We start from the raw sequence: 14,833 nt of genomic DNA, 5'->3' as shown, positions 1-14,833 counted from the left end.
GCGATATCCTTTATTAAATGTATTGCAGTAGTTCCTGTATCCTTTCATTACTTTCCCATGAGCAATACCCTGTTATACTTTGTCAACAATTACAACTAATCTGTTGCCAGGGGTTCTTTTCTCTGGTTTCTATCTCCAAAATGAACCTCAAGCCACTTCATTCAAGACATACAAACACCTTTACTAGAGTTATACCCAAGAAACCCTCTTTTTGAATCCCTCTCTATCTTACACTCATATTCTCAATTACTTGTGCTGTCTTCCCATTTCCTAACAGTAAAAGTAAAATTCCTTAGCTTTGAATTCACAGACTTTGCATGCGTTTTCTATCCTTCTTTTCAGTCTTCGTTGCCACTGTACATGAAATCTACTGAATCACATTAGGTTGTGAGCTATCTCACATGGTTAAGGGCCTAGAGATCATCTCCTGCTTCTGTCTGCATAGGGGTTTGCATGTCTATATATTAAAAATCACCTTCACCCAGGAGAGAATTTGAATAATCTTCAAAAGATCAGAAATTTTTTTCTATCTTAAAAATATTATTAAAATTCAGAACTCAATAGAATCTAAGTATTTATTATTTCTTACATTGACACTTAATTTAAGGTTGAGCTAATAAATTGCGACTTTTTTCAGGTAACATAATTAATAATAATATAAGATACATGGATAATGCAAACAACGTGACGGAGTTTATTCTACTGGGACTCTCACAGAATCCAAAGATGCAGAAAATCATATTTGTTGTCTTTTTGGTTGTCTACATCGTCTCTATGGTAGGAAATGTGTTCACAATGGTCACCATCATCACCAGCCCATTATTGGGGTACCCCATGTACTATTTCTTGGCCCATCTCTCATTCATTGATGCCTGCTATTCCTGTGTCAGTACCCCTAAAGTGATAATAGATTCCTTCTATGAAAAGAAAACCAGCCCTTTCAACGAATGCATGACCCAAGTCTTTGGGGAACATATATTTGGAGGTGCTGATGTCATCCTGCTCACTGTGATGGCCTATGACCGCTATGTGGCCATCTGTAAGCCCTTGCACTATACGACCATCATGAATCGGCGTCTGTGTGGGCTGCTAGTGGGAGTGGCATGGGTGGGGGGCATTATTCATTCAACCATACAGCTCCTCTTCATCATCAGTTTACCCTTCTGTGGCCCTAACGTCATAGACCACTTTATGTGTGATTTGAACCCTTTGCTCTATCTTGCCTGCACTGACACTCACATTCTAGGATTCTTTGTTCCTGCCAACACTGGTTTAATCTGTCTTTCAAACTTTCTCCTCTTGATCGGCTCCTATGTGATCATTCTGCGCTCCCTAAGGGCCCATAGCTTACAGGCTAGACGTAAGGCCCTCTCCACCTGTGTCTCCCACATCACAGCAGTTATCCTGTTCCTTGTGCCCTGCTTATTTGTGTACCTGAGACCAACAGTTACTTTACCTGTTGATAAAGCAGTTTCTGTATTCTACACTATGATAACTCCCATGTTAAATCCTTTAATCTATACTTTGAGAAATGACCAGATGAAAAGTGCCATTAGGAAACTGTGCAGTAGGAAAGTGATTTCAGGTGATGCATAAAATGTGCCTGGAACCCAGCATTCATTCAACTTAAATAAAATCCAAAGGACATTACTGCTGACCTCAGCCAAGAATACCTATGAGATAAAAATAAAACTGCAAATGATTGATTCTACAAGGAGAGGGGAATAAATGGAGGCAAGGAAAGAGAGGAAAAATATAGCTTTGGGCTACTGTTTGCATATTTGAAAAGCTCTTCCAAAGTAGAGTCTAGTTTTACTGGCTCCATCATTGTATAAGGATTCATAATCTTTCATCATAATAAAAGAAAGTAAAATAAATAGTAAGATTCAGTGATACTCAGCAGTAAGCTTTTTAACAATATGGAAAGGTAGGCACTACTATCATCCCCATTTTGCATGTTGGAAAACAAGCAGTAAAGTGTTTTTTCCCAAACAGTAACATTGAAGAACCAGTAACTAGAAAGTAACTGACCTCTCTAACCATGTTATTAATGGCTGTGATATATATAGCCAGGAGATGATGACAGAAGTGTAGCAAAATTATAACAGTTACTATTTATTAATACAGGGATTGTTCTGAACTATTTGTGTATCTTTCTGTCCATATACATACAAATGTACATACATATATGTATATATTTATACTAAGCAACTGAACTGAACTGAATTGAACTGACATCATTCTGCTTACCGTGATGGCATATGACCACTTGTGGCCATTTGTAAGCCCTTGCATTATACTACTATCATGAACTGGCAGGTTTGTGGCCTTTTAGTAGGAGTGTCATGGGTGGGAAGATTTCTTCACGCAACCATACAGATTCTTTTCATCAACAAATTACCCTTCTGTGGCCCTAATGTCATACATCACTTTATGTGTGATCTGAACCCTTTGCTTGATCTTGCCTGCACTGATACCAACACTCTGGGCTCTTTGTTGCTGCCAACCGTGGGTTTATCTGTCTGGTAAACTTTCTCCTCTTGATTGGTTCATATGCAGTCATTCTGCACTCTTTAAATGCCGGGAGCTACCATGGGAGATCCCACCCATGACAAGGTCATGTGGAAGAGATCTGATGAGCAAGGTGGATCAGAACTCGAGGGACCCCCTGGATCTGCTCGAGCATCTACCCCAAAACCAGAATCTGTCGTCTTACTATTTTGTGCCTTTCACCAACTCTTCTGACATTAACAGGGAGCAATCCCCGACCAGTTGACTCTGGAAAAAGTCAACTTAGGGCTTTAGTTAATAAGTCTCCTGGGCATGATAGGTGTGTTTCAATTCAAACACCTCTGATGACTTTCTAGCTTGCCTGACAGGTTTATCCAGACTCTTTCAGCTATGCATGTGATTGTTCACAGCCTCCCAACCTTGAGAGACATGGGAAGCCTAAAACATTCTAAAAATGTAGAGCCTTTCAAAGAGTTAAAAACTATTAGAGTAGTGCTGGTGTAAGATTTCATTGTTGAGCAGATGCTTGCTGCTAAGTTCCCATATCCCTTATCCATTGTGCACCTGGGAGTGCATTAGTTAACATAGTTGGAATGTAAGAAAAACAAGGAGTAGCCTTGAAATTAACCATATCAGACCTTTGAGCTAACTGGTCCTTTCTGTGTTGTAACTCACTGCACCTTTGCTCTGTGAGAATGTAACTCTGTTTAGCACTTTCCAAGGCTGACATAGATTAGAAATATAAAGAAAAAACACTTAAAAGGAAAATAAGTTTTCTGGTTGAGCAGCCTTTATCAAAAAAGGGTCATAAAATGTCCACAGGCCTCCAAGGCCAGAAGATAATGTACACAACATTGTTTATGGGAAAGGTATGCAGAAAAAATCCTGGTTTCGATAAAGACAAAACAGATGTAATGTTTGGGCTGACTCTGTATGACTTTACATCTTTCATTTCCCTCTATGTACAAGCCAAGGTATAAAAGTTCCTTTTGAAAGTAAAGTTATGGGCTTCGCTCACCGAAGCTTGGTCTCCCCGTGTCATTCTTTTTTCCTTTTCTCTCCTTTTCTCTCTCTGTTCTTCTTTCAGGATGACTCCTTGGGGCACAGGGGCTCTCTGAGTTCACTTTTTTGCCTGGGCTTCTAAGACCCGATTGGGAAGGCGCCCTGTGTCTTCACCGGGGAGGGGGCGTCCTGCGTCCTCACCCCACCGAGAGGGCGCCTGCGGCCTCTGTGAACAGAGCAAGTTCTGTGCCAGGAGCTTTATTGGCTTTCTGTGTAAACCAAGGAAGATCAAGCCTCTGTTCTCTCCGCTTTGCTATCCTTTCGCCTATGCCATCATCCTGAGGGTATCCCTGGATCCTGCTGGGGCTGGACCCTGGCACTTAAAAACCCAGAGTTTGGAAGCTCAGCAAAAAGCTTTCTCAACCTGTGTCTCCCATATCGCAGCAGTTGTATTTTTCTTTTTACTCTGCATATTTGAGTACCTGAGACCAGCAACTGGTTTACCCATTGATAAAGCAGTTGCTATATTCTACACTATGATAATGCCCATGTTAAATCCCTTAATCTATACCTTGAGAAATGACCAGATGAAAAATGCCATTAGAAAATTGTGTAGTAGGAAAGTGATTTCAGGTGATCAATAAGATGTGTGAGAAACCCAACATTCATTCAACTGATGCAAGGATCAAAAGGATATTTTTTGTAACTTAGGCTAAGACTACCTGTGAGACTATACCAGTTACCATTTATTGAGACAGGTATTGTGAGTGACTATATATCCATCTTTCTGTCTATATACATATATATGATATTTTTATATAAATTGGCATATATACATTAGTTATATATACAATAGTATAGACAGATAGATAGATAGATAGGCACACACCTTTTTTATTATGCATGGTAGCAGTTTAGTCACTAAGTCATGTCCGACTCTTGCAACCCCATGAACTTTAGCCCGCCAGGCTCCTCTGTCCATGGGATTCTCCAGTCAAGAATACTGGAGTGGATTGCCATTTCCTTCTCCAGGGTATCTTCTCCACCCAGGGATGAACCCACATCTCTTGCATTGGCAGGCAGATTCTTTACCACTGAGCCACCTGAGAAGCCCATACGTGTTCATTACATATAACTAAATTCTTTTTTTTTTTTTTTATTAAATACTCTACAAATTTGTACACATTATTGTTGGTGGTAATTGACAATAACACTATGGTATGAAACTACTTTAGAATGTAAAACAAAACACCAATACAGTATACTAACGCATGTATATGGAATTTAGAAAGATGGTAACGACAACCCTGTATGTGAGACAGCAAAAGAGACATAAATGTATAGAACAGTCTTTTGGACTCTGTGGTAGAGGGAGGGAGGGGGGTGATTTGGGAGAAAGGCATTAAAACATGTATAATATCATATAAAAGAAATAATATGAATTAAAAAAAGGTAAATGACAAGTATTACATTATTTATAAATTTTCTTTGAACATTAAGTATCATTCTCCATTGTTCATATCACAAACTTAGGGTCAGAAAGCCATCAGTAAGAGTTGTGATTTCAATAAAAGAAAAACATTTTATTATCAGGTATTTTCTCAGGCCATTTCTCTCACTCTTCTTCTCCTGGGACCGCTATAATGTGAATATTAACATGCTTGATATTGTCTCAAAGGACTCTTAAACTGTCTTCATTTCTTTTGATTCTTTTTTGCCTGTTTGTTTTCTGTTTGGCTGAAGTGATTTCTACCTCTCTTTCTTCTGACCCACTGATTCATTCTTTTGTCTCATTCAGTCTAGTCTTTATGCTTCTAGTGTATTTTTCATTTCCATTATTGCATTCTTTAATTCTGCTTGGCTGGTCTTTATATTTTATAATTGTTTGCTAAAAATTTATGATTTCTCACTCTGTACATTCATTTTCCTCCCAAGTTCTTTATCTTTACTGTCATTACTCTGATCTCTTTCATCGGTGGGTTTCCTATTTCCACATTACTTTGTTGTACTTCTGAGGTTTTATCTTGTGCTTATGTCAGAAACATATTCCTCCATCTTGTCTAAATTTATATTTATATTTTTATGTATATAGTAAATTAGTGAGGATCCTCAACCTTGGAGGAGTGGTCCTCTGTAGAAGATGTCCTATGTGTCCCAGCAGTGGACTCTCATCTCATTACCCAAGGGCTAGAAGCCAGTGGTGTCAGGACTGTTAGACTGTAGCTTCCTTGACTCTGATGTCATCCCCCTGGTAGGTGAGTCTAGTCTAGAGGCTCCTGTAGGTTTCCTGGTGGGAGGAGCAGGTGCCTGATGACTGGTGGGTCAAAGTAGGACATGGACCTCTGATGGGCTAGGACTATGTCTAGGAGCAAGTCTAGAGGTGGCTGTGGGCTCGTAAAGTCTTTAGACAGCTTGTCTTCTGTGTCTTCCACTCAGTTTGTTGTTCAGTCTGGGGTGTCCCAGCAATGGAGGCTATAGGCTGTTGGGTGGGGCCAGGTCTTGGTTCTGAGATGTCATTTATGATAGGTTCCAGTTTGTTCGGCAATTACTCATGATTTTGGTGTTTTTGTGAGAGGAGGTGATTTTTTTGAGGATCCTTTTACTCCCATCTGGGCAGCTCTCCTCAAATAAATTTGATCGATAGAAATATAGTATATGGAAGTCTAGAAGTGCCAGATAAAAGAGATATTTAGGGATGTTGTAGAGAGAGTGTGTGAAACTTCTATGCGCATTCCAGGTGCAATGATCCCAGCACCTCCAGCTGGGTTCACCAACTCAGAAGACCATTACACAAACACTGCAGTAATCACTATTGCAGTCAAAAATCTCATTTGGTGTTAGACCTGGGGCTAGTCCTCCAAATTTATCAATTCTAACCCATGTCCCCTTGTCAAAGTTTATTGAAATAAATTTAGTAAAATGAAATGAGTTTTCTTGTTCTCATTTATTTTAATTTCTAGGAAATTGCAAAGTTCAGTGTTTACATGTCATGCTTGAGGAGGGAGATATATGTGTGTGTGTGTATGAATGGAAATTTAATGATTCCCTCATAAAAATAATTTTATCTACAACACTAGCATGAACACACACAAACACACACCACTATACAAGGGTTTAAGATTATATGGATTCCAGAGGAATGAATGAATGAAGGTAGAAGTTATAAAAGAAAATAAAACAAGCTAGTAGCTTGTTGGAAATGTGAAGTAAGTTAATGGAATAGGTTATACAGAAGTTAAACATGAAAAAATACTTAGAAGGTTTTATGTGGCTCAAAGTTGTTCAGTCCCTGTCGTGTCCAACTCTTTGTGACCCTATGGACTGCAGCACACCAGGCTTCCCTGTCCTTTACTATGTTAATTTGTTCAAACTCATGCCCACTGGGGCTTCCCAGGGGTCACTAGTGGTAAAGAACTTGCTTGCCAATGCAGGAGACATAAGAGACGTGGGTTCAATCCCTGGGTCAAGAAGATCCCCTGGAGAAGGAAATGGTAACCCACTTTAGTATTCTTGACTGCAGAATCCCATGGCAGGCTATAGTCCGTAGGGTAGTAAAGATCTGGACACAACTGAAGCCACTTAGCATGCACACAGGCAGGCATGTTTGTCCACTGAGTCAGCGATGCCATCCAACTGTCTCATCCTCTGTCACTCAAAGTACTTGTGATCAAACTAAAACTGAAAACATTGCATGATTCTTTTAACTTCCTATGATACAATATCCATCCAATTATACCTTTGCAGTTAGCATCCAAATTCAAAAGTGATTCACCTAAATGAGGAACCATGGACGTCCTAAGGATCACTTCATCCTATGACACAGAGCGCCTGGTGTGCTCCCAGTGCTTCTTGTTCTCATCCTTCCATCGCACAAAAGGGCACAAAACTAGGTCTGTGCATTTAAAATGTACATATTATAAATACAAGGATTAGAGAAGTAAACAAATGTTTGATACTGTTCTGCTAAAAAGTACCATAAGAAAAGTTTTAAACCATTTCTATAAGTCTTCTAAGCCAGTAATAAATACCTCTAATCCACTTTATCCTTTATTTCAAATATCTGCAACTTGGATTAATACTCAGGAAGCATTAGGAATTTATGCAGTGTTCATGAACTGCACTTACATTAGCTTCACGATGTGTGGCAGACTATAAAAATTAATAGAAGAATCTCTGGACTCAGTCTGCATTAATCCAAATCCTAGCTCTATGACTTTACAGCCCTGTAGCTTCAGGAAAGATAGATGAAATCCTAGGTCTCAATGTTTGTCTGTAAAATGGGACTGAATATAATCTTCATGTTATTCACTTGTTATGAGGGCTCATCAAGATGATATACATAATGAACTTTAGTTAATTCATATTAACTAAACATATAATTCAAAATCATATAATATGTGCTATCTGTTTTCATCATAAAATGGATTTTAAAATATAAGTATATAAATTTCTAGCTTTTAATTAATTAATGCGCACTGTGCATGTTTGCCAAATATTTTATTAAGAGAATGCAATTTATCATTATAATGGAAGGTAAAATTTAACAGAAGATAGAAGTGAATTATTGTTTTAACAGGATTAAATAGAGACCTAAGTGAAAAATAATTGTTAGTCACTCAGTTGTGTCTGACATTTTGTGGCCCCCATGAATTCCTCTGTTCATGGAATTGTCCAGGTGAGAATACTGGAGTGGGTAGCCATTCCCTTCTCCAGGGGACCTTCCTGGCTTGGGGATTGAACCCAAGTCTTTTGAATAGCAGGCACCTTCTTTACCACCTGAACCAGCAGGGAACCCCAAATAGAAATCTAGAGAGTGAAAGTGAAGGTCATGCAGTCATGCCTGACTCTTTGTGACTCCATGGACTACACAGGCAATGGAATTCTCCAGTCAAGAATACTAGATTGGGTAGCTGTTCCCTTCTCCAGGGCATCTTCCCAACCCAGGGATCAAACCCCAGTCTCCTACATTGCAGGCAGATTCTTTACCAGCTGAACCACAAGGGAAGCCCAAGAATACTGGAGTGGGTAGCCTATCTCTTCTCCAGCAGATCTTTCTAACCCAGGAATTAAAGCAGTGTCACCTGCATTGCAGGTAGCTTCCTTACCAACTGAGCTACCTGGGAAGCTCAGATAGAGAAATATAGAAGATTTTAGCAAGCAGGCTCTAGGCTTTTTATGTTTTGTATAATTAGCTTTAAATATAATTTATATGTGGAATCTAAGAAAAACAGCAACAACAGAAAAAGGAAAGTAAAACTCATAAAAGCAGAAAGTAGAAAAGTAGTTGCTCAGGGTTGTGGGTGGGGAGAATAGTGAGAGATTAGTAAAAGGATATATAGTTTCAGCTATAAAATGAATAAGGTCTAAAGATTTAAGTAAAATATGGTGACTATAGTTTTAAACATGATGATTGTAATGTATAAAAATATTTGCATGCAGAATAAAAAGCAGCTTAGAAAATAACTAATTGTAAGAAAAGAAAGAAGCTTCAAGAAAGTCTGAACACAACAGCAAAATTTTTTGCAGTTGGAAGAAAATAAATATCTTTATCAAAGTATATCGTGTCTTGCCCATTCTTAAGATTTAGGTGTAGTTGTGGTGAATGAAGTTAAATCATAATACATGCTATAAATTTACCATATAAATTGTAATGAAAGTTAAGGAATTCAGGGAACATAAAATGCTAATAATACTTGAGAATCCAATCAGAAAGAACTTGCGCATGTGGAGTAGTGTGCTGTTGGCCGACCCTGGGGATATTCAGTGCATGGAGCCAGAATACTGGGGAGAGGAAGCAGGGGCTACCAAGTGTCTTCCTTCCCCCTAAGAAAAAAGTGAAGTCAAGGAACATTCTTGCTTTCCAGGCTAATACATAGTTAACTACAGAGAGTTTCCATTTCCATTCAAGAGCCTGAATACAACCTCTAACAAGTCACATGGCCCAACATCTCTGGGCAAGGAACTTCAATTTTCTATAACCCTAAAAGCAAAAGCAGCTACTAGAATCATATATGGTGGCTCAGACGGTAAAACCGTTTGTCTACAATGTGGGAGACCTGGGTTCGATTCCTGGGTCAGGAAGATCCCCTGGAGAAGGAATTGGCAACCCACTCCAGTACTCTTGCCTGGAAAATCCCAAGGATGGAGGAGCCTGGTAGGCTACAGTCCATGAGGTCGCAAAGAGTCGGATACAACTGAGCAACTTCACTACTACACTACAGAACCACATATAGAATACAAAGCCAATACATCATAAACATGTCTCACTAACATAAGATTTTGGCTTCCTGGTCACCATAATACACGTGCCACAGTACACTCCCTCAGGACCATTTGCATGTGAAAACATTCTAAGTACTATTGGTCTAATATATGAACTGGACAGGAATATGGAACCCCCAAATATAAGAAAAATTCTCTATCCTCCTCTGATGTATTTATCTGCTAGTCCTATTTACCTGTGGCTGATCCCTTTTCAAACTATAGCATATTTGTAGTAAAGGTACCATCAGTTCAGTTCTGTTGCTCAATCGTGTCTGGCTCTGCGACCCCATGGACTACAGCATGCGAGGCTTCCCTGTCCATCACTAACTCCCAGAGCTTGCTCAAACTCATGTCCACTGAGTTGGTGATGTTATAACCTGTACAATAAGTTCTCTGAAGTAAAATAAATTGTTCTGTGTATTTTCATGTGAAGCACTCATCTAATAGGTGTTTAATAAATTCAAAATGTTTTGTAAAACTGATAATTTAGTTCAGAGAAAGAAATATTACTTTGAAATGATGATTACTTTGTACAATATTATTCATAATAACTAACTAATGGAGAAAAACTGTGTTGACCCTGGCTTAATAAAAGAATAAATTTGTGCATATATATGTACAGTGGAATATTATTCATCTGTGAGAAATAAGAAAACCTGCCATTTGTAACAACATGGGTAGATGTTGAGGGCATTATGCTAAATAAAATAGGTCAGAGAGAAAAAGGAAAATGCTCCTTGCAGGACATTTTGTCCTGTCCCAAGGCAATGCCAAAGAATGTTCAAACTACCGCACAATTGCACTCATCTCACACGCTAGTAAAGTAATGCTCAAAATTCTCCAAGCCAGGCTTCAACACTATGTGAACTGTGAACTTCCTGATGTTCAAGCTGGTTTTAGAAAAGGTAGAGGAACCAGAGATCAAATTGCCAACATCCGCTGGGTCATGGAAAAAGCAAGAGAGTTCCCAAAAAACATCTCTTTCTGCTTTATTGACTATGTCAAAGCCTTTGACTGTGTGGATCACAATAAACTGTGGAAAATTCTGAAAGAGATGGGAATACCAGACCACCTGACCTGCCTCTTGAGAAATCTGTATGCAGGTAAGGAAGCAACAGTTAGAACTTGACATGGAACAACAGACTGGTTCCAAATAGGAAAAGGAGTACGTCAAGGCTGTCTATTGTCACCCTGTTTATTTAACTTATATGCAGAGTACATCATGAGAAATGTTGGACTGGAAGAAACACAAGCTGGAATCAAGATTGCCGGGAGAAATATCAATAACCCCAGATAGGCAGATGATACCACTTTTATGGCAGAAAGTGAAGTGGAACTAAAAAGCCTCTTGATGAAAGTGAAAGTGGAGAGTGAAAAAGTTGGCTTAAAGCTCAACATTCAGAAAACGAAGATCATGGCATCCGGTCCCATCACTTCATGGGAAATAGATGGGGAAACAGTGGAAACAGTGTCAGACTTTATTTTTTTGGGCTCCAAAATCACTGCAGATGGTGACTGCAGCCATGAAATTAAAAGACACTTACTCCTTGGAAGGAAAATTATGACCAACCTAGATAGCATATTAAAAAGCAGAGACATTACTTTGCCAACACAGGTTCGTCTAGTCAAGGCTATGGTTTTTCCTGTGGTCATGTATGGATGTGAGAGTTGGACTGTGAAGAAGGCTGAGCACTGAAGAATTGATGGTTTTGAACTGTGGTGTTGGAGAAGACTCTTGAGAGTCCCTTGGACTGCAAGGAGATCCAACCAGTCCATTCTGAAAGAGATTAGCCCTGGGATTTCTTTGGAAGGAATGATGCTAAAGCTGAAACTCCAGTACTTCGGCCACCTCATGTGAAGAGTTGACTCATTGCAAAAGACTCTGATGCTGGGAGGGATTGGGGGCAGGAGGAGAAGGGGACAGCAGAGGATGAGATGGTTGGATGGCATCACTGACTCAATGGACGTGAGTCTGAGTGAACTCCGGGAGTTGGTGATGGACAGGGAGGCCTGGCGTGCTGCGATTCATGGGGTCGCTTAGAGTCGGACACGACTGAGCGACTGAACTGAACTGAAGTATCTGTAAGATAGCTACAGTAAGTCCCCTGCATGCAAATGAGTTCCATTCTGAGAGTGTATTTTTAAATTTAACTTTGTTCATAAGGTCAACAAGTTAGCTGAGGTACCCAACTAACACAATCAGCTATATGGTATTATTGTGTAATAGGTTTAATATACTTTCTCACAAATAACACATAAAACACACACACAACAACAACAACAAGGAAAGTACTTTTAATCTTATAGTACCTTGAAAAGTACATTAGGACAGTATGACAGGAGGGAGAGTGGATGGGAGATAGTACAGCTGAAGGATCTTTAGCAATCAAAGATGGAAGACAAGCTTTAATTTCACTCATGCTTTACATAACTGGACATACAAACACATGTTCACATCTTTGAAAGGTCACAACTTGATGGTTTGTATGTAGAGGGCTTACTATATTTGGTCCAGGCCAAACAGTCCTCAATATTTGGTCTTGTCCAAAACCATTTGCCATGGACCAAATTGTTCATGGACATTTTTGAGAGAACCAAATTTCAAGGAACTTTTAGTGTGGGCCAGATGTCTTATGTTCAGTTTGGACAGTACCAAATGTCTGGTAACCCCAATACCTGAATGTATCACTTATATGTGTTATTTGGGAAAAAAAATCAAACTCATATGTGCATAAGTTAAAGAAGTGGTTATCAGTGGGTGATGTAAGAAACGGGGAGAAATTGGTAAAAGATGATAACATTTCAGCTATAAAATGAATAAGGTCTAAGGATTTAACATAAATTATGGTAAAATTTTCTGAGAGCAAAACTTAAATGTTCTCACCAAATAAAAAGAGAGAGAAATATATAAGACAATGGATGTGTAATTAGTTAGACGGGGATGTTTTCCCAACAAACTAACAAATCTTTAGAAATCTCTAGATGATGTTATGCCATAAAAATAGTTCTCTCTCTGATGTTGAAGAAAACACTAGACTAGTATAGAAGTGTCTAAACTAATCCTCTCAGTGGATGTCTAGAAATAGCTACAAGGATGAAGAAAATGGTGAAGGATAAGAAGATGGTGACTGAATTGGAATTCACATAGAACTCCACCACTCGCAGCTAGTTTTGGCCTCCAATCTTTCCTTTGAATTTCTTCTAAGACTTCTAAAATTTATTCTAGTCTGGTACTTTATGGCAATAGGGGCCTTCAGAAGTGTGCCTTTTAAAATTAGTGTTCATTAGTTGTTGAAGGAATTCTTCTAATGAATGTTTATAATAGTGGATTTTTAAATTAAACAAATTGCTATGTAAATGAATAGAATTTCATTTACAAACATTAATGTGTTTTAAGCATCCTGTTTTTAGATTTGCATGTCAGGCATCTATTTGGCAGGTGTTTTCAAAGATGTTAAGCTATGCTTTGTGCTACAGCCTGGAAAGTGAATTCTAGAAAGAACATCCAATGAATAGGTAACTAATATTAGTTAAATATTTATTTTTTGGGCTTAGTATATAATATTGTTATATTTTTGCCAATAAAATCTTGTAGACCTTTGAGAAAATAAAACAAATTATAATAAAAAATATTATTTTTGCTTGTTTGTTTTCTCATGGCAGAAGATGGGATTTCCTTTCTATGTCTCTAGAGGTTTTGTCATTGGCTGTGACACAAGACAGATTAACAAGAGAAAAAAACACAAATCTTAATTCATGACTAAGGAGGTGTCAGAAATGAGATCTAAGAAGTGGCCATAGAAGGCAGGGAGAAATAAATAATACATTTGCGATACTTCCTTACTGCATAAAGTAAAAAGACATTATACGGGGTTATGAGCTTGCTAGATTCCATTCCTTCCAATAGACACATGGGGATTTCTGTTAAAATTTTAGTCTTTCTGACATTTTTGTTCAGTTACTCAGTCGTGTCCGACTCTTTGCAACCCTGTAGACTGCAGCATGCCAGGCTTCCCTGTCCTTGACCAACTCCCGGAGTTTTCTCAAACTCATAGGCATTGAGTCACTGATGCCATCCAACCATCTCATCCTCTGTCATCCCCTTCTCCTCCTGCCTTCCACATTTCCCAGCATCAGGGTCTTTCTGACATTTCTTACATTCTTGTTAATGCATGATTATTAATGACACAAGTAAAATTCCAAGTTGTATAAAAATTGTGTACATAGTCAAATAAGAAGATAATCTTTTAATTCAATAACTGTTCATTAACCTCTTAATTTGCATGGATGCATTGCTAAAAAAGAGACATATACAAAAATAAAGATATAACATATAAGCTTCTGTCTTAGTCAAACTGGAAAAACACAGTTCATAAGAAAAAACACTAGGATGGAGTATAGAACTATTTGAAATAGAGTGAATACACAGTTGATAGCAACAAAAAGTGGGACAAGAATTAGAAATACTTCTGATCTATAGATAGATCTACAACATCTTTTGAATAAGAAAATGAGCATGAATTATTTGTAAGACAGGGACATTAAAACATAAGGGTGAAGGCATTATAACTAGAGATACAGAGATAAAGTCCTATGAATGAGATTTAGTGTATGTTTGGAGAACAGAGAGAGGTCCAAACAAACTGGGTGAAAGTATCCAAGCAAAGGGAAATATCAGAAGAAAATGGAGGTAAGACAAAAATGCCAGCCATGAGTCAATGTTATGCCATATACCCTGCTAAAACTTCAATTGTATTAGCTGAAGGAATATTACTTCTTTGTGGAGTGCAAATAATACTCATTTCATAGATATTTGAAGAGAGAGGATGCATATAATTAAAGCAAATTGCTAAGACTCAGAGACAGTAGTCACACAGGTCTACCTGCATGCATGCATGCTAAGTCACTTCTGTCATGTCTAACTCTTTGCAACCCTATAGACTGAGTCTGCCAGGCTCCTCTGTCCATGGGATTCTTCAGGCAAGAATATTGGAGTGGGTTGCCATGTTCCCTTTAGGGGATCTTCCCAATGCAGAGATTGAACCCAAGTCTCCTG

The 14,833-nt window shown here is 38.5% G+C and overlaps 1 protein-coding gene and 1 pseudogene across 1 annotated transcript; both read left to right on the top strand.

Moving 5' to 3' along the window:
- The first annotated feature begins 666 nt into the window (after positions 1–666).
- Positions 667–1,596, top strand: OR4C175 (olfactory receptor family 4 subfamily C member 175). The gene has a single exon (NM_001389976.1). It carries the CDS (start codon positions 667–669, stop codon positions 1,594–1,596), a length of 930 nt encoding a protein of 309 aa, NP_001376905.1.
- Positions 1,597–2,230: 634 nt separating this feature from the next.
- On the top strand, positions 2,231–4,157 carry LOC132342371 (olfactory receptor 4C46-like; annotated as a pseudogene).
- Positions 4,158–14,833: the final 10,676 nt, after the last annotated feature.

The sequence above is a fragment of the Bos taurus genome, chromosome 15, assembly GCF_002263795.3.
Source record: "Bos taurus isolate L1 Dominette 01449 registration number 42190680 breed Hereford chromosome 15, ARS-UCD2.0, whole genome shotgun sequence".
NCBI classification, from domain to species: Eukaryota; Metazoa; Chordata; class Mammalia; order Artiodactyla; family Bovidae; genus Bos; species Bos taurus.
Note: the sequence above shows the minus strand (reverse complement) of the source record. Positions and strands in the feature narration are given on the sequence as shown.